At 53.3% G+C, this 20,113-nt stretch overlaps 1 protein-coding gene across 1 annotated transcript in view; it reads left to right on the top strand.

Annotated features, from left to right (window-relative positions):
• The window catches only part of ADAM12 (ADAM metallopeptidase domain 12), a 271,784-nt gene that overhangs the window by 21,277 nt on the left and 230,394 nt on the right, over positions 1–20,113 (top strand). The window contains exon 2 of the mRNA XM_045854355.1: positions 18,194–18,333. Coding sequence (XP_045710311.1) covers positions 18,194–18,333 — 140 coding nt within the window. The remainder of the gene's footprint in view (positions 1–18,193; positions 18,334–20,113) is intronic.

The raw sequence follows: 20,113 nt of genomic DNA, 5'->3' as shown, positions 1-20,113 counted from the left end.
CGGTAATCTGGACCTGTCCTCTGTCCTGCCCGTGTGTGTGCTGGTGGGTGGGCAGTGAGAATAATACGAGAATCATCTGCCTCTGGGAGCTTTCACAACTCTCTGTTAACAATGTTTGTGTCCAGCGTCTCCACGGGACGTAAATCTCTTACAGATTTGTCAGCTTCTTCCACGGCCGCTGGTGGCACTGTTTCTTCTGAGCCCATGCTAGTGACATCGTTTCCCGGGAAATCTTCTGTTCTATCTCTGCATTCAGATTTAGTAGTGTAAAGAATGGGCAATACTGGATCGTCATTTAAATTCTGTATCTAAAATTTTACCCATTTCTCTCTATTCACAATTTATCTTTCTCCTTGTTTGGACTTACCAGAATTTGGGATATACGTATTTGGTCTGTCTGGGAATTAAGTCTTGGATTTATTAATCAATTCTATTGCTTTTATGTAGGAGTTCTAATTTAGGAACTTATGCTTTTATAACTTCTTTCCATTAATTTTCATTGCATTGATTTATTCTAGTTTAATACTTAATACATTTATATTTCTTGATATTTCTTGATACATTTATATTTCTAAGTGCAATAATATATGCACTTAGAACTGTACATTTTCTTACCGGTAAATTTTTGGCTCCCCTGCCCTCTGTATATTTTGATGTGTAGTATTCTTTAGACAGAATTTAGAACATTTTCTATCTTTAAAAACGTTTTCCTTTTTCTGTGTGAATTGCTATGTGGAGATTGACATAAACCATCCTGTGAGATTGGCTTTTCTGTGAACTACTGGGAATTTCAGGACTGAGACAAGTTTTCGTAGAAATACGTGAAAAGCTTCCACCTCTTTGTTTTGCTACTACTCCAAGACAAAATAACTGTAGATTTAGAATTCTATTGCTTGACTATCTTTTTAGAGCATTCCTTTAACCAAAAAAAGAATTTCTTAGCAGGGGTTTCGGGAAATCTTGCCTGCCGGTCCCCTGCCAGTCTCCAGGCGAGTGCACGGGTGGGAACACTTTTCTCCCCAAACACGACTCCCTGAGGCTTTTATTTTTTGAAGAGTCAACTAGTTTGTTCTAAGCATTAAATGTGATTTTCCATTAAAACTCTAAATTTTTCCATTAAAACTCTGAAAAAATCAGTGATGTAAATTTTAGTTAAATTTAAGTGTGATTTGCCTATATAATTGCCTGTAAGATGTACAGAATGTAAAGGATTTGGGGATTTTAGAGATAGATCAGAACCTAGGGACTCCCCCAGCCCTGTGGTTAGCGACCTGTCCCCTGTCCCCTTGCAGGGGGAAGGCTTCACGAGCACCCACTGGAGCGGGACACCGTGTGCGGCCCCTCCCCCGCCCCTCCCCCCAGCGTACAGGACCGCTGGTTACCTGTAAGCCCAGGCTTGGTGGAGGGCGGAGCCAAGTGCACGGAACAAGCCAGCATTATTATGGGACACGTTCCAGGGTTGTTACTTTAATAAAAATGACACCCGGGGCCACAATACCACATGCTTGGGACTCCAAGAAGCCAGGGTGACAACCCATAAGTCTGTCACTTGTCAGATGATGCAGGTAAGGCTGAGGAGGTCAGACAACTTGTCCAAAGACAGACACCAAACTAGTGAAAGAGGTGGAGATGAAGTATGAATGGAAAAATAAGCTAAGAAAATACACGCGAACATCTTTCCCTTTAAAAAACAAAGTGTTTTGTCAGCATAAAAAATTATGTAAATGACATCATCTCCAATTTAAAGGGGCCAGCGTCCTTTGCTGTTACCTTTAGGCGTGTGGACTTTTGGGTAAACATGACTCCTGGGCCAAAGTTGAGACCTGCTTTTGTAGACTAGCAAAGGGTCACCATTCCTGGGGAATGCCTTTCCCAGAATCAGGGTGGGCGTTGGAGGCAGAGCAGTCGATTGGCTACAGGAGTTTTCTAGGGACTCCGGGGGGGGGGGTCATCATGACATCTCCAAACACACACGCCGGCAGGCCCAGGCCAGACCCGGGCCCCGTCACCTCCATCCGCTCACGAGGGCGGTTGGCGCTGGAGGAGCCCCAGATCTCCTAGTGACTTTCTGCAGCTCGCAGGGGCCCCCCCCCCCCACTGGCTCGGGTCTTTAACGGACAGGTGGCGTACTCTGCCCGTTCAATGGAAGCCACACCGTACTAGTGTGGCCAGTGTCTCCTTATTTTACCATGAGGTGCCTGTTGCCGACATTGCTTTTCCCGCCCCAAATGCTGCTCTCCATGCCTCCCCTCTGTCCCTCGGGTGCCTCCCCCTCCCCCCTCCAGGCTGCGGCAGGCGCTCCCGCCGCATGCTCCGTCTGCTTGGTCCGACACCGAGCGTCCCTCTCGTGCTGTGAAATCTTCCAGAGCTGGACTTGTGCCCACTGACTCTCGACGACCCCAAGGGCCTGCATGTGGCCGGTGCTCGGGGAAGGCAGTGGGTTCAAGAATGACCCCATGACGCTGGGAGCACATCGATGTCAGAGTTCCCATCTCGGACATCTCCGCTCAGAGCGTCTCGCATCCGCTGAGCGCAGGGAGAGGCGGCGATGCCCCGTGAGCCTGCGGGCTGTGTGTGGCACGTGGGGGGTGCTGACCTGTCCCCTGGAGGAAAGGACGGTCGGTGCCCGGGAGCAGGAGAGAGGGGCCTGCTTTGATCAGAGACGGGTCACCAAACAGGGACGTGCCTGCAGCAAGGGCAGCCTTCGTGCTTTCATTTTAGGGGCACAGTCAGGGACCACTGGTTCAGAAGCCAGGCTCCCCGAGACGTGGGTCTACCAGATGGCCTGCATTGCCGTCACCCACGGGAGCTTTATGAATACAGATTTGTGTTCCGCGCGGTGGCCCCCCCCGAATCAAGATCTCATCTCTGCCTGGGGAGGAGAAACCTGCTTATTTCGGGAGCTCTTTACGTAGCTCAGCGCAGAGCAGTGTCGGCCAGCCGTGGTCGGGGCGGTCCCCGCTCTGCCCGTTGTCCCAGCTCGGTGTGAGGACTTCATGACGTTCTCGTAGGTGCGTGTCACCTGTGCTGGTGTTTACTTACATGGTACTTTTTCTTCATTTGTTTTAAAATTTCCTTTAGGGCAGATACACATTTATTTAGAGAGAATCTCATACGTTTATGCTTTTGTTCATATTTTATTCATACTTTTATGAAGAGAAAGCCAGCATCTCTTGTCACAAGTAGTGTGACGGTAAAGGGAAGGGAAACAAAGCCATGTTGTCGCACGCCAGCCGCATGACAGAGGCTGTTGACGCCCCCACTCCAGTGACCTGCGCGCCTGTGAAAGAGGGAGGTCGGCCCTTGGCTGGGGAGGCTGGAGGCATGTCGTGCCAAACAGACTTTGTCCCCATCAGAGACTCGCTAGGGAATGAAGAGGAAACAACTTGTCCCCGCCCCCTTGACCTACGGGTACACGCAGAAGCCACTCCTGTCCAGCCAGCTGGGGGCCCGCCCCTCGGAAGGGCTCCGCTGGGACACTGGAGGGCTGGGTTCCTTCTTCTGTGAAGACCTGGTGACCACTCGGTGACCTTTTATCTGAAGTCAGAGGAGAGGGCCAAGTTGCAGTGACAGAGGGAGGGCCCAGGAGCCTCCGGTGACCTCTGAGAGCATTCAACGGTCCGCTCCTTGGGTGTGCGTCCACAGGCCCCGTGAGCCCGAACGCTGGGATCAGGGGTGGCAGGGGTGGCAGGGGTGGCAGGGGTGGAGGTGACCCGGAAGCCACCCACAGCCTCTGCGGGCTCAGGGCCCCTCCCTAGCGGTGAGGCCATCGGTGTGTTTGTTCCCGTGTCCGGGAGGCGTTTCTCTCCACGCGGCTCTAGTTTATGCTCATCCCGCCACATTAGAAAACACGAATTGTATTTTTTCACAGAAGATGGATGTGACAGCTATGTCTTTGCTCCCCGCCAAGCCCTTCCCACGAAAGATAATCTCTCGGACACGCTGGAGGAGTTGGGGGGAGGACAGCGTGCCCCAGGTGTGGACGCCGCCTTCTCACCATCGTTTGCGGTTTCCTGTTGTCCCCTTGGGGGCAGGGAGGGCGTCGGCGTGTTTGCAGGGACCTCACTGGCCGGCCCGTGGCGCACACAGACCGGAGCTGTGTCCACACGCCAGCAGACAGCTGGAGGAAAAACGGAAAAGATGGGGGGAAAGGCAATCTACAAATATATGGCTTTTTCGCCCGGAAAATAGCGTATTTATCTTTCAGTAATTTTCCGTTTCCTTCCAGACACTTGTCTTCAGGGAAACCATTCCAAAGAACAGGCCAGTATGCCTGAGCACGCTTGCTAACTTTTTCTGCTTCGACTAGCGCGAGCGAGCATGTTAGTGTATGCCCCGGTGCAGATGTGACCTTCGCGTGGTTTCGCTAGATGGGAGAGAGAGCCAGAACTCCCAGTTCATTCCAGTCTGAGCTACCATCCCTGATGACTTCATTCTAAAGCTGGAGCTTTCACAGGGAGCTCCCTCTTTGTCTAAGGAATTATGCAAAGGTTGAGCTTGGACGGAATATATTTGGATCCTGGTCCTTTCTAACCGTGGCGTACTAACACAGGCATCTCGGGCACCGGCCCCCTCAGAAACCGAGCTTCCTCTAACATATTTAGAAAGCAAATAATGTCGGTATTGTGGTCTGCTGCAGACATCATTTGTATCTTAGCCGGGCTATTATTTCAGAAGTGCAAAGCTCCTGAGGTATTACATCCGTACATAAACCATGTGTTAGAAAGATATAAATTCGGCCCTGAAACGTCTGCTAGACCGCTCTCGGCTTTCAGTCCGTGCCAAACATGTGCTGCAGCGACGGACGGAGCCCGGCGGACCCCGAGCGCGGCTCTTCACGGCGCGGGGGCTGCGTCTCCCGGCAGATGGGTCCGACGCGCTGGCAGGCTGAGTGGGTCCGGCTCCCTAGGAGGTGTCCCCTCGGCGGGGCGTCAAACCTCGTCCTCCCCCTCACACCGGTCCCTGGGGTCTTCGGTCCCAACTCCTGTGCCGCAGAAAACGTGGTCAGACGCTCCGAATCCATGGAAAACGATTACGTGTCAGGCATTCTCGGGTTAGCTTCGAATCTTCAAACGAGAACATGTTCCTGTGAGTTGATTGGAAGGTGTTTGTTTGTTTGTTTGTTTGTTTGATTGGTTTTTGGCTTTGTCAGCCCATAAAGTATCCGAGGAAGCCGGGCCCTGGGGCTGCCGGGTACGACAGAGGACTCCCGCCTCTCTCCCGATTGCACATGAACGCCGAGTGGGTTTTAGGAAGCGTGTCCTCGGTAGTGCAGGGCGCACACTCACACTCCAAACCTCGCTCGTGTTCATCCGAGGTTCAGATGGCGCTGGAAGTCATAGTTCTGTTTGCTGAATCTGGCAGCGCTACTCAGATCCCGATTTATTGTTCGCTCTTGCAGACGGTCATTGTCCAAGGAAATCCCTCCGGTTGCAGGCCTTGTGATGTTGAAAGTCTGTGTGGGTAGAGATGGAGGAAGTGTCAGTCCCCCCCGCCCATTGGAATAAAAGCTAATGTTCTATTAGAACAAAGTCTAATGTAAGCAAGTAGAAGTGGTCAAGTAAAAACCAAATATACTAATGTTTTACGTGTTGACCAGAAGATGAAGGAAAGGTGCTTAACAGGACATAGAACACCCTTATGATGTTTTCAGTGTTCCTAGTAACAGTGAAAAAAGAATATTCTCGCACCCTGTCTTCCATTCATTATCAATACACAAAATGTAAATAAAATCAAATAAAAATAATCACCACAAAAATACGTAAGAGCCAGGAGCTCACACCTGTTGCGCCTCTGATTGGACTAATGCCCTGTTGCTCCTCGTACACACACCCATGTCCTCACCCCCCCCCCCCACCTCCCAGCCCCCTCTGCTCTTGTGTCTCCCCAACGTGCACTCACGGGCGTGGCCCAGTCCCACCTGCTGGAAGCCGGGTGTCCCGGCCCCCCTCCCAGGAGGACTTCCAAGGCCGTCTCAACTGCAGAGGGTTTTCCAGCTCGGCTCGGATCCCTCTGGGAGGCGTCTGCCCTTCTGGTCTCCTTTACTGGACGCTGTGCGGCCCGAGTCAGAGCCCAGCGTGACCCACAGAAAGACACGCAGCGTGGAAGCTGGCAGGAACTGGACATGCGGGGAAGGTTCCTTCCCTTCCCCTCTCCCCCCTGCAGTGGCCGCTCCTCAAGGAGCCCCACCACGGACCACCAAAGGCTCTCTCTCCCCAACTCCCCTTCTCCTCTCTCAACACGTCCTGCCATCCGTGCCGGGGCTGAGCACCCTGTGCTTCATGGCTTGCCTTAGAAAGGTCCCACCTGTGGTGAAAGGCAGGCCTTGAATGTGTCCTTGATGACATGGACTTCTGCGTGGTCCCCACCGCCTGCGCCCCACTTCCGATGAGCGGAAGAGAAATCTCCGCTGGACGTGTGAGGCCAGGCTCCATGCTGGGGGCGGGACTCTGGCTGACTCAGCAGTCATAGGTTTGTTTTAGAAATAAGCCTGTTTAGGCCCTGGCTGGCTTAGCTCAGTGGATTGAGCGCGGGCTGGGAACCAAAGTGTCCCAGGTTCGATTCCCAGCCAGGGTACATGCCTGGGTTGCAGGCCATAACCCCCAGCAACCGCACATTGATGTTTCTCTCTCTCTCTATCTATCTCCCTCCCTTCCCTCTCTAAAAATAAATAAATACAATTAAAAAAAATTATATAAAAAAAAGAAGCCTGTTTAATGTTATTTACAGATAAATTAGAACAATTAACAACAGGCAATAGATGTGAACAAATAATCCCCAAGTTAAGAAATACAAATATCTCATAAAAATCTGAAGAAGTTCGACTTCGCTGACAAATGCACACTAAAACAACAAAGAAATGTGGTATTTTTCTTTACAGAGGGTCAAATATATTTTCTTAAGATATTATTTCTTTATTTTTAGAGGGGGACAGAGAGAGAGAGAGAGAGAGAGAGAGAGAGAGAGAGAGAAACATCAATGTGTGGCTGCTGGGGGTCGTGGCCTGTAACCCAGGCATGTGCCCTGACTGGGAATTGAACCTGCGACACTTTGGTTCGCAGCCCGAGCTCAGTCCACTGAGCTATGCCAGCCAGGGCTCCAGGGTCAAATATTTTTTAAGGGCCTTTTCTTTGCGATGATTGGCTACTGAGCTGTCAGTCTGCCAGGGCCGGTTACGACTGAAAGACCGGAAGACAGTCCCTCTTCAGATCCAGCAAAGATCCAGGGGGGCGCCCTGCCTCCTGCGTTGCGAGTGCAGGTGGGCGGGCGGGAGAAACGGACCTGCTGTTGTCCATTCAGCTGAGCTCCGCCGCGGGTGGTGAGGGGCGAGAGAGGAGGCGCAGCAAGCTCCCAGTACGGCCAATTGTGTGCCCACGACGGCGACACTCGGATGACACAGCGCCAATTTCGCAGAGAACCCGGAGTCCATTTAGAACAATTATGCATCATCGGTGGGAATTTTAAACCAGGGCCGTGACTCCCAGGCCACAAGTGCACGCTCTGATGGGACGCTTGCTGAAACCCGTTCCGTTGTCTGTGGGAGCCGATCAGAGTCGGGCTGGGCGTGGAGGAAATTGTTTAAAGGTCCCTGCACTGAACTGTTTTCTCTCCTTTTGGGCTTCGTCCGTGTAAGACGAAGCAAGGATCGGAAGACGGCAAAGCCCATCGCTTGGTTTCACACACTGAGAACGAACGGATTTCCAATGGCAATCACTAAACATGTGCCAGGTTGTCCTGTAGGCTCAGAAAATATTTGTCCCGTCACATCGAATTACAACTTCTCTGCGCTCAGGGCTCTGATTCTCCTGTGACGATAGTTTTTGGGTATCCTATTCAACTATTGAAATTAGATTTCCCATTTGGGCCTTCTAAACCCAACGGGCACAGTCAACAGCTAGAAAGTGAAAAGCTATAAAGATCACACCGGCGCCTACCTCCAGGGACCCAACTTGACCTTGATCACTAGGACTTGGGTCGGCATCGCCTAGCGAATGCCCCCGTGCTCACTCCGCCTCAAGTCCCGCCTGGAAGCCGTGGCTGGCAGCGCCACCCCGTCCCCTCCCCCATCCTGCCCAAGCCCTGGGGTCCCACGGTGGAAACTCAGCAGGTGGAGAAGGCGGCAGGGGCCGTCCCTGCGGAGGGGACACGAGGCACAGGGCATGTCGCTGGTGTTGCGTTTGCGATTCTGAATCCATTTCCTCCTACACACGCCCGGGGTTTCCGGTCACAAACTCCTACCTGACTTAAAACTCAACATGCATTGTTTTTTTTTTTTCTCATAACATGACGTGCTCTGAAGGGTGGCGTGGAGAGTCAAGGCCGTTACATGCTAATCAGCCTCTGAGGGCTCACCGAGGCGGCAGAGAGTGCACTCAAGCCCCAGCCATGGGCCCGAGTCCACGTGGTTCTTGTGCCCCCGAGTCCTCAGTCCTCGCCGCCAGGGCTCAGCCCTCCCCCGCCCCTGCCGCAGGTGCGCACTCCTGAGCAGAGAAGGAAATAGCAGGCTTCCGGGATGACAGTTCCTATTACGGCTCCTTAGCTCGCTGCTCTGATCTTAATTTGGCTTTTCACAAAAGGTTTCCTGCCGGGAGGGTAACGAGCAGAACGCCTCAGAGGAGGATTCTGGTGGACTTGCCAGTTCTTTCTCATTAAAAATAAGTCCATTAGAATCCTGGCTTATAAATAAGACTCAGTGGGTTTGGTTCTGGGTAGGGACCTGCTGGGGAATGCGCGTCATCGCTGGGTGAGCTAGAAATCAATCGCCTGCCAGAACCTCCCAGGAGAGGACCGAGCCCCGGCCCCCTCCCCTGTGTCATCGCAATCACAAGGCCGTGGAAACTTTTCATACGGTGATAATTTATGAAACACTCGTCTGCACCGGAGGCTGTAACTGCATTTGACAAAGCCCTCAGATCGGGGCGCGGGGTGGACACAGGCAGAAGGATAAGGAAGTGAGACAGGTGCAGACCCCGGTGAGCGCTAGGAAAGGGGGTGGTGGGCCGGAGAGAAGCTTGGGGTGGGAGGTGGGGCATTGAACTAGGGCAGCCGCTCCCAGTGCCTAGTATTGGAGCGGAGACTTGAATGGGGAACCTGGGGGTGGGCCCACAAAAGGGGGGAGACATGAATGGGGAACCTGGGGGTGGGCCCACAAAAGGTGGCGAGTAGAATCTTCTCCTGCAAAGAGTGTGAGCTAGGACAGAGCTGGGCATAGTGAGTGGTCGGAAGGGCTGGTCAGTGTGGTCACCACGGAGCGCCCGAGCAGGATGGAGCGCCAGGCGGTGAGGGTCCAGAGCTTGTAGGACACAGGCAGGAGTTTCGGTGTTATGCCAAGTGTGTCCTGGCCGGTGTGATTGTTTGCTTTGTTGCGTGGCTGGAGCGCAGACCCGAGGACTTGGCTGAGGGGGGAGTCCCCCCACCCCGGCTTCCTGGTTTGTTCCACGGCAGGCAAGTTGCGTGCTTTCTCTGTGCCTCAGTTCCTCCACTTGTCAGTGGGGGGTAAACACCGCAGGGTCGTTGCGGGGTTTGAACAAGTTAAATTGCAGAGGGTTACAGCGGGGCTTGGTGCCTCACTGCTGTTCGGTTCAAGTTCACTGCTGCGTGGTTATGGAATGCGCGCTCAACCTAGTGTTTTACCCTCTGAGGAGTTCTCGCTTCTCCATTCTTCCCCGGCCTTCCATGCTCGGGGGGTGGGGGGAAGGTTCCCCATGTCAGCCAGAGCTGTTCTGCTTAAACACTCTGGAATGCCCTCCCACGGCAGTCGGGTAAAACCCAGACTCTGCCTCGGGTGCCCCGCCACGACCCAGGCCTCGCCTGTCCCTGGTCCTCCGGCGCACCCCCTCTCCGCCCCTCCACTCACTCCGTTCCAGACGCACTGGCCGCCTGGCTGGCTGAGGACCCCACGGGACTCTCGGCTGCCTGAGGGCGTTCGCGTTCCCGTTCCGTTCTCTGCAGGGGACACCCTGCTGTAGCGTTTTGTGCCTATCAGATGTGCGTCTCCTCTAAGGTTGGGAGAGGGAGAATGGCGGGTGCTGAGGGTTCTGGAAGGATTTAATTAAAAAGCAGGAAGAGTTTTCAGAAAACAAAAGAGCTACGATGAAGCACAAAACTCCCAACTGGGGGTTTGACTGTGGGCAATAAGCAAAGGATGGGGGGCATTGGCCAGCCTGGAGCCCCGAGGTGTGGTGATGGGGGTGGGGGCGTGGGTGCAACACCTGGGCTGGAAAATGTGTCGTTTCCAACTGGGCCCGGGACCTCTGATGGCCAGACGAGCTGGATCCAAGGTCACGGTGGCAACAAGGCATCGAAGTGAGACACCCAGTAAGTCCTGGAGCACAGACTGTGCTCGAGGGGCCCGGCCACATGGAAAAACATTGGTTTGGGCAACATCTGCTTAAAACTTAATGAGTTCTCTGGGGGACCGTAAGGGAGAGGGAAGATGGCCAAGAGCTAAGACTTGGGGGGAGTTCAAGTCCCCCTCGGAGGGAAGTTGGCCGGAGAGAGGAGTAGGAGTGGAGAACAGCGAGACCTGGGCAGAGCCGTGGAAGAGGCCCAGAGTCGCCGAGGGCTCCCAACTGCACGCGTGTTTCAGCAGAAGGCGGTCGGCCCGGGAGGACCCGCGGGGCAGCGAGCACGTCGGAGCGTCCGGGACGGAACCGGGTCCCCCGTGGGGGCACAGCTGTCGGGGCTCTCTCGGTGGTTTCATTCCGTTTGAGCACTTACAGCATGGAACGGGATACACTCGCTTCCACTCCTGTCCTTCTGCTGTAACGTCTAAAAAAGCTCCTCCTGGGGTGTAGATCTTAATAACGGGTTCCATTTCCTCCCTCCTGTCATCTCCTGCAAAGTAAACTTTGAAACGTTCTGACCCCGCCTCCCCGCCTCCGCAAGTCCTACAGAGGAATCCCTATGGCATGCCCTTGTCCCTGGTGCGAAGGACAAAGTGGGTGAGCGCGTCTGAGGTGTACAGGGCCTGGGTTCCGCTCTTGCTTCTGCCGCTCATCACTGAGCAGCATTAGGGGCGACCCTCGTGTGACCCCAGCTCTGTCTCACCACTTGGAAACCGGGGCTTGCGCTGGCTTCCTCTGACCAGCAGAGCGGTGTGATAATGTAAGTCCATGCTGTAAGTGATTGTAAATGATTTTGCTCCCCAGAGACGTGAGACACTGGGGGCACGAAAAGTTATTTTTCTGTGTCGTGGAGACGACACGTGCTTGGGGTGTGAATCCATTTGAAACATTTATGGAAAGCTAGCTTTCTTTGAATGTTTAGATGACATATAAACCATCTTTTCAAAATTATAATTGTTCTATAGGACGTGATTTATTTTATTTCCACCTGAGCTCTGTTCCCCAGCCGCCCACAGCCGTGCACCTGTGCCGAGGAGAGAGACTCAGCCGGCGGATGTGCCATCGTGAATCCAACTGATGGGTTTTTTAAAAAGTTTGGTTTTCAGCCATCGTAAGAGTTTATCCCTCATAGAATTTAGATGTGCCGATTATAGAAAAATAAAGAACACATACAAACGTCAAGAAAACCATAATGAATTCACAGCCTCAACACTGAAGGAAAACCTGCAAGAGCATTTGGCTGCATTTCTTTCCAAAGACTGATTTTAAAAAAAACAAAAAACAGTAAGGACTCAAGCGAGGGCAGAGGACATCCGCGAACACCTTGCACGTGTGACCTCGCCTGGTCCTGGGTCAGCCCTCCGCAGTGAAGGGCGAGCCATCCCTGGCGGGACCCAGGAGGGATGCGAGTAGCTGCAAGGGATGCGGGAACTGGCCCGAGGGCCTCCACACAGGGGTGGGCAGACGCGGGTTTACGGTTGAGAGTACGTGAAGCACAGCGTTTATTCTTGTGCTGTTATTCCTTAATGATGGATTCTTTTCCTCACCGACAACTGCAACCCCACCTTTGGCCCACCCTGTAGAGCCCGGTGGTCGGCACCGGCTGTGACTTCTGACCCAGAACGCGAGGGGTGTCTCCCCGCCCCATGCCACCTCCTGATTGGCCACCCACTGCCCCATGCCGCCTCCTGATTGGTCAGCCAGCCGGTGTGGACGGCTGCAGGCTCAGCTCTGTGGCATCTGCTTCAGTTTTGACACCCTTTTATCAAAGTATTTATGTGACAGCCACTTACTGTCACCTTCCTAAATCAAGTGACAGGTCCTCCATTTCACTCCTCGACTCTCCTGGAGCATTGTAGCCAATGATCCAGAAAAATTGAAGGTTTTTTTATCGCTGTTTGTGAGTTATCTGGAGTTCTCCAGGGGCCTAGACTTCCAACTGCTCAAGGACCGCGGGTTTCACACATCTCGGCCCTGTTATCCTCTGAGCAACCCGGGCAGTTAATCACGTCGCGCCGGTCCGCTGGACTGCGGTTGCTGCATCGTTTTCTCCGTCTGAACAAATAGCGACGTCGGAAGGGCGGGGGAGGGGGACCAAGACTCCCGTGTGCTGGTACACGGAGCCCTTGGTGGCGACCCGCCATCCCTGAGCGTTTTGATACTGGATTGCTGCAGAATAACATCATCCTTGCAAGGCTCGGGCTACATTTATAAAACTATTCTTACAGACTTTTACAGGACAACTTTAGATTCATGGGAAAATTGATAAGGTAGTACAGATAGGTCCCATCCACCCCCGAATCCACTTCTCCTATGACCAACAGCTCACGTTAGTGTTGTGCATTTATTACAATGAATGAAACGTGGCCAACTTACTATTTTTATCTAAAGTTGATACTTTATTCAGACTTCCTGACTTTTGCCCCAAGGTCCGTTTCCGGTTCCTCGATCCCATCCAGGACCCCCCTTGACGTTCAGTCGCCATATACGTGTCTTCAGGCTCCTCTTGGCTGGCGGTTTCTCAGGCTGTCCTCGTTTTTTGGTGACACTGCTTCCAGGGGCGTTGTTGGGCAGGTCTGTGGTGGGGTGACGCACTTCCCCCAAGGAGACTGGGGGACAGGGTTGGGGGTAAGATTGCGGAGGTAAGGTGTCGTGTTCACCACAACCCAGGAAGGGGTCACACCAACAACATGACTTAACCACTGCTGACGCTGACCTTGACCATCTGGTTGAAGTAGTGCTTTTCAGGTTCTCCCACTGCGAAGTTGCTGTCTCCACACAAACTCTTGCCATTGTTCTTTGAGCGTCCTGAGCTCTGGCATTATAAAACCACCCCCCTCGTTTCCGCCCAGGGAGGGGTGAGGTGAACGGGGGGGCGCTGTTATTTGCTTAAGACCGAAGATAATGAGTCTGAACTAAAGGAATATTTTCATCCACGAGGGAGCATTGCCACCGTAGCTTCCTGGAAGGAGCCGCTGCTCGGTCAGGCCTGTAAGAGTCTCCTTAGCTCCCAGACACCGGGGACGAAGGGAAACGCTTGACGAGTTCTCAGCTTCTCTTGCAGCCCTCACGGCTGCCTCACCCAGCCCTCCTCCCTACACTAGATTTTGAAAAGATGATTTATCTTAATTCTACTTTCAGCACCTCGGATGGGTTCTGCTCCCTTACGTCCATGTCGGTGCTTAGAATGGTTTCTGTCTAAAGACAGAATCCCGGGTGTGAGGTTCAAGCGTTATCTCATGACTTCTGTTTGCCCCGTGGCCCTTGGGTGGCTTTAGTGGGCACCCGCCTGCACCCGAACCTCGGCCCCTTCTGACGGGTGTGCGGTCGGCATTTTCACACCGTGGGAGTGTGGTTTGGTCAGACAGACCCTGTGCCAAAGTCTGGAAACTTGGAGTCTGATATCCCAGACTGATCCCCCACTTTAAGCTTTTCGAAGACTCTTTGAGCGCATCGACTTACCTGAGCTTCCTCAGGAAGAACCACGAGGGGCAGAACACGTTCCCGTCTCTTAGGGGGCAGGACCTCAGACCCACAATGGGAGGCGGCACATCAAAGAAGAGTCAGGCCCAGAGCCGGGGGTGCGGCTCCGAGAAATTCCCTGTTCACCACCTCAGAGCCCTTAGGTGGGCCTGGGGGGCGGGGAGTCTGGACCCCCCTTGGTAAGTTGGGCAAGGAGGCTTGGCCAGCGCAGGGATGGGGCAGGACTCGGGCAGCAGCCAAGCCCCGGATGACTCATCCAGGGGGATCTGGAGTCACTTTGGGGCAGTGTCTTCATTGCTGGCTTTTTCAATCTGTTAAAAGTCATCGCTGCAAAGAGTCTTGCCTGCGGAGCCAGGCCTGTGACTTCCTGCTTGACCGGCTGTCACGAGTCCGAAGATGACAAGCTCGGACAAGGAGACGAGAGCAGCAGGCACCCCCACCCCCACCCCGGGGGAGCAGAGCCGGTTGTTAGAGAAGATAATTGCGTGAGAAACCAAAATGTCTAATACGCTCCTTTCCACGATGAGGCTGAAGCCAACTGGCCACGTTTTATCAAAACAGCGAGCCGCAGGTCATGTTACCCAACGGCGAAACAAGCCAGCAGTTCCTCCCTGATACCAGCTATTTAAATGTTTCATTTAGGCAACTGAGTTTTGTTGATGCCGAAATATTATGAGAAACAAAAAAAAAATGTAATGCAAACTCTCCGTTTCGTAAGCTCGTATATTTTCTCCCCCCGGGTTTCTCCGGCTTGGATGCGCCCATCATTCAAGACCTGCTTTTATGGTTTGTCAACAAGACCACTCCATAAAGTACATTCTGATATCTCACAGCTGTGTATAATTTACTCTGTCTACCCGTGCTGCACAAATAACATTTTTATTTGCATCATCTAAAAGGAATACCAGTGTGTAAATACATAAGCAAAGCTCATAAGAAGCAGCCTTCTGACTGCAGATACTGCCGGGGGACCCCGGTGCAGCCAGCGGAGCAGCTGAGCCACGGCTGCGTTACCCTCGCGCACAGATAACGAGCCCCAGGCTCAGCAAAGCGCACAATCTCTCCGTGTCTTGAAAAGGTTGCACAACCTTCCACAAGCGCTGGCACGGCCTATTCCCCTTGGAATATTTGGAAACAGGGCCTCTTGGAAGGAACAAGTCCAGCCCAAAAGGACTTGTTTTGGATTTAAAATGCTGGAATATGTAGGTGAAAAGGGATGGAGCCTTTTACCTCCGTGACAATAAATAACTGGGTCTTTCTCTGTTACTAAGCGTCCTGGAGGGAAAAGGTCCTGAGGACTGAGCACGTTTGGCTTTAGTCTGATGATCAACTGGGGGGCCCCTCGAAGGCCTCCCCAGCTTCCACAAAGTCAAGGGCGAGGAGTCGCTGCCTCCCTCAGCTCCCCTGCGGGCACGGGCATCTCAGTGGCTGACCGGGGATCGGGGTTTTGTGGGGCCAGCTCCTTCCTTCTAAGACATACATACAGCTTCTCAACGGAATCTGTTAAATGCGACCTGGGGAGAATCTTTCCAGCCTTTGTGCACTGCGGCTGAGACTCCCACAGCAGCCCTTCCACTCTCCTCGCTGGGGCGGGCAGGGGGAGGCGGAGGACCCCAGTCCGGGAATTCCTCCCCTGTCCCATTGAACATGCACCTGGGCCATCGGATTTGTGATTAACTCGTCGGTTTAAGTATTCGCTCCTATCAGACCCGCTAGAAGCTTACAGTGAAATTGGCTTGTTTACTGAGAGGAAATTTTAAAGTGCTTGTGATCACCGTAACAGTTTTACCTGACTTTTCAAAAGATTAAATAATGGCTGTGATGACTCCTGGTACATAGCGAGCGTTCCATTGATGGAGGGGAAAGTTCAAACGGATCTCCAGTTGTTCCTGCCTAATTGCTGGTATTCTAAAGCCTTCTTAATCCAAATCACGCATCACAGCAGCTCTCTCTTTTAGATGTTCGGTTAATTGCACTCTGTAGTCGGGCTTAGCAGGGGCCGAACAACTGGACCAGGAGTCACTTTGTTCCAGTCAATTCCCCTTGGAATATTCGGAAACAGGGGCATCTCACTCAGGGTCCTGAGCAAGAGGCCCAAGTCCCTGCAGAGCTTGGGGAGCAATGCCAGTGGAGCCAGCCGACCAGCCGACTGGCCGGCGTTCCTCAGGCTGCGGTGTGTCACCTGCCTCGGGCCTCTTGGAGCTCTGCCCCCCTCTGTGGCAAAGGGCAGCCCCTCCTGTCCCTCTGTGGAGGCGTTCTTCCCGGGGCTCACTCGCGTGGGGCGGGGCGGTGCCCCTCTTCACGTCTGCACGTAGGTGTCCCCACCCCACAAAAGAAAGGTCTTCCCTGGTCCACCGGTCAGCGGGGCTTCCCGCCACCCCGCCGTCCCCTCGTTTCATCCGCTCTCTGTTTTGAACCCGTTTCCGTTTACGGAAGAGCAACGGGGACGGCACAGACGGTCCCTCCCGTGGGAGGCCCTGCCGTTTCCGAGCCGGGCGTGCTCTGCAATGGCCTCATCTGTTCAGGCGACGCCGTCCCAGTGTGAGTCTGTAAAGTTGGGAGGGCAGCTCCAAACGCCCCAACCTGAGCCCTGCGGGATGAGGGTCCCTGCAGGGCAGGCACAGGGGACGACGGGCTCCAGGTGGCCCGAGGGAGCGCTGGCCTGGAGAGGAAAGAGTGGGCTTTCTGGGCGGAGTCCCCTCGCCAGGCAGGCGGTTCAAAGTGGCGCTGGGTGAGCGAGCGAGGGAACGGGCGGACGAACACAGCCGGGCGGGCGCACCGCCGGAGGGAGGACGCACAGAGAGCACGTGGTGCGGCCGGCCGGACGCTGGGGCACGCCTTCCTCCAAAGCGCGGCCCTACCTGGAGCGCGCGGAAGCGCACAGACGGTCACGCCACTGGGCGGGGCTCATTGGTTACAGACGCCCGCGCCGCCCCCTGCAGCTAGGAGACCCCCTGCTGGTGTCTCGCGAGCCGAACGCCATTCCTTTCTCCTCGCGCCAGCCCTCTGCCACGTGCGCAGAGGTCACCGGCTGGCGCCAGCCCTTGCGCGTGCGCAGCTGGGGCCCCCCTCCTGCCCAGGGGCGGGCGTGCGGGTTCAGTCCTGAACACTCGGCACACCCCGGCCCTGAACCCCACGTGTCCCCCGCCCCTCCCTCACCTGCGCTCACAGTCCCTCCCCCACGCGCCGAGGGGCCCCCTGCCACCGCCCGTACTCCCCACCCCTTCGGTCCGCAACACCTGGAGCTTTAAGTGCTCCGGGACCAGCTGGAGGATTTTCCAGAGCGGCCGCTCAGACACGGACGGGCCCGGGGAGCGATCCCTCTGTAACCTGACTGTAACCGCAGACTTCCACATCGAGGTTGATAAAACGGTGTGGATTTACAAGTGTTCGGGGGGCTGTAAAATGTCTAGGATTAAAATTTCAATACCACTTGTGCCCAATAAATACGAACTCCTTAGTAACCTAAAACTCTGCTATTCTGACTCGGGCCTGAAACGCCGGCATCCTGCTTGAAGGGATGGGAATAACAGGCAGGGTTCCGCTCCTGCCCTTCACCTTGAGGGATGCCCTGTGGTCGCGGCGCATAGCAGGAGCGTGACCTCACCGGCGAGCCAGCCCGGAGAAATGACTGCGTTTGTTGAGAAAGTGATACACTCTCCAGAAGAGAAAAATGTTATACTTTCCATTAGGATTGTTTATGGAAATTGGGCTGAGTTGAACCTGTGTCGGTGTATTAACGGGTTGGACAGACAGACCCCAAGAAACAAGATCATATAATCGTTTATTGAATGACTTAATTTTTTTTTTCATAAACCAGTCTAGTCAGTCTGAACTGGCAAATTAATTTTGTCTATGGAATCTCTCACCGAAGCATATAAAATTAGCCTCTGGGAGGCCAGGAGCGGGGGTGGGGGGGGGGTGTTGGCATTGTGTTGAACTGATTCCTGGGGACTTCAGGAAATGGAGTAAGAAACTCTTCCTGCGGCCAGACCCGGGACCCTTTCCACCGAGAGCTGATCTCACGCAAAGCGCCTACTCCTCCTTTGGGAAGTCACTGTGTGTGCATTTGTGTTGCTTGTTAAAGAGTAGCACCCCCTAGTTTGACTGTGATAACCACCGGGCACAGGCTGTACGTCTTGAAGGAAAAGCTCTAGCTTTTGTTTGCTTGAAGTTACAGAGTTTATGGTTAGAGTGACAGAGACGTCATCGGTTTCACCACTCAAGACGATTTACGAGAGGGTGGTGTCTCCCCAGGCTTACCCAGCTCCTGGTGTTCCCGCCGAGTCTTTACATCCCCAGCTTCCGGTGCCAAGCTCTCCCCGACCCGGGTGAAGAACAGTGCTGTTTTCTCTCCCATGCAGGGGCGGTCTTGGGAAGCAGCCTAGCACCTGCAGCGCCCCAGGCCCCAGTGGGGGACCAGGGAGGAGCCTATGAAGTCGTCAGCGCCTCTCTTTTGAACGGAGACGTGTGGGACCCGGTGCAGAGCGCCGCTGCCGCCAAGGTTGGTGTCCTGGTTTTGCTTTTTTTTTTTACTGTTCGACAGCCGAAATTATATGATCACACTCGCTGTACTCATGTTCTCTTGTTCAAGTTTCGTCTTTATTTTAATGCTAACTCTATCCTTGTAAAGTGAAATCTTTGTTCTTGCGAAGATGAACTACAAACCAGCTTTGTGTCTGCTTCAATGAGCGGCTGGCAGTCTCTGCATCGGTTCAAAGTCACTTTCCCAGCGCACACCAGGGGCCACATCTGCAGAGACACGCTTTTGAGTTGTTCTTTCTTGAGTGCTGGGTATTCTTCTATATTCATGGCTAGACCGTCGACGTGTTGGTTTTACTGATCGGCTATTGTTAGAAGCATTTTCACGTAATTTTGAAAAAACCTGGTGATGAATTTTGATGCAGTTTCACACTTTATTTTGACTCGTGTGACTTGAGTCTTCTACAATGTAGAGGCATAATATAAAATAATTGCGATATTAATGATGAAATTAAACATCTTGATGAGTTGTATCTGCCAAGTCCACGTGACTTTCTAAAATTTCAGAACCGGTTGGAACAGTTGGGAAGTGATAAAATCTATAGAAACATGAGCTCCTCGGAGAGATCACACAGATGGTTTTGTCCTTGTGTTACGTGGAACTAGTTTAGGTTCTTTTTTATAGTAGAAAACAGGTTTTTTTTAAAGAGTAGTTGATACTGTTAACATACTCTCTAGCTTTCTGGAAAGGCTGTCATGGGCCACCTTTATGTCAGTAATAATAACCATATTCACAGCATTAATTGATTTTTGATTTTATTGTTTTAGAGAGGGTTGCGGTTGCAAGCAAGCATTCAGGAAGGTCTAGCTAAAGGGTCCGAGGGCCAAGTCTGCGCTTCTGGACTCTTTCTGTTTCGTGCACCCCATTGCGAATGGCACACACCAAGTACGGGTCGGTCAGGGGGGCACTGATGTGTCCTGGAGGAAAAGTGCGAGCTATTAGAGACCAGTCCGCCGTGCCGAAACTCAGCGAAATTAGGAAGGACTTGATAGGCCCAGAAAAGGAGAAGTGAACTATTTCTTGAAGCAGGTATCTAAAATACTTACAGGTATCAATAATAACACGAAACTGTGGAACCCCCGAAAGTTTCCCGGGCGACGGAGGCTCCCACGGGGCCGGTGTCTGTGAAGGGTGGCCGGTCTCAGCGAATGAAAGGGCACGGTGCACCTTTACGCTTGGACTTCAGAGAAATGGGACTTTTTTTTTCTGTATAAATAAGTCCCATGCAGTATTTGGGGACTGACTATACCACTAAATTCTTCATTGTTTACCTGAAATCCAAGTTTAACCGGTGTCCTGTATTTCATCTGGCATCCCCACCTGGAGGGGGCAGGTGGGGGGTCAGGGCACCAAGGTGGTGTGGTGGTCGCACGCCCCTGGAATAGACCGGTTCAGCGGTTCAGGGCGGCTCCGAACTTCCGGCCAGCCACCCGTCTTGCAGACATCACAAGGCGTGCCAGAGAGGAGGCGCCGTGTCTGCTGGCCAACCTCACAGCCTGGTCACTGCGGGTCACCAGCCCTGTCTTTGTAGAAAACTAGGAAAATCCATTATTGTTTGGTAGCTGTCCCAACTCCTCTGGGATTCTACCTCCAGGATTAGAACCTGTGGGCCGGGGGCATGGGCCTGCTGCACTATTTAAGGGAATAGGGAGCCAGGTGATTTGGGGAACGACACTTTGTCATAACAGCTCATTTCAGCATGTGGCTCACAGGAGCAGCATTATGGCGCTATACTTCCAAT

This window comes from Phyllostomus hastatus, unplaced genomic scaffold, assembly GCF_019186645.2.
Source record: "Phyllostomus hastatus isolate PE091 unplaced genomic scaffold, TTU_PhHast_1.1 phas_scaffold_1066, whole genome shotgun sequence".
NCBI classification, from domain to species: Eukaryota; Metazoa; Chordata; class Mammalia; order Chiroptera; family Phyllostomidae; genus Phyllostomus; species Phyllostomus hastatus.
Note: the sequence above shows the minus strand (reverse complement) of the source record. Positions and strands in the feature narration are given on the sequence as shown.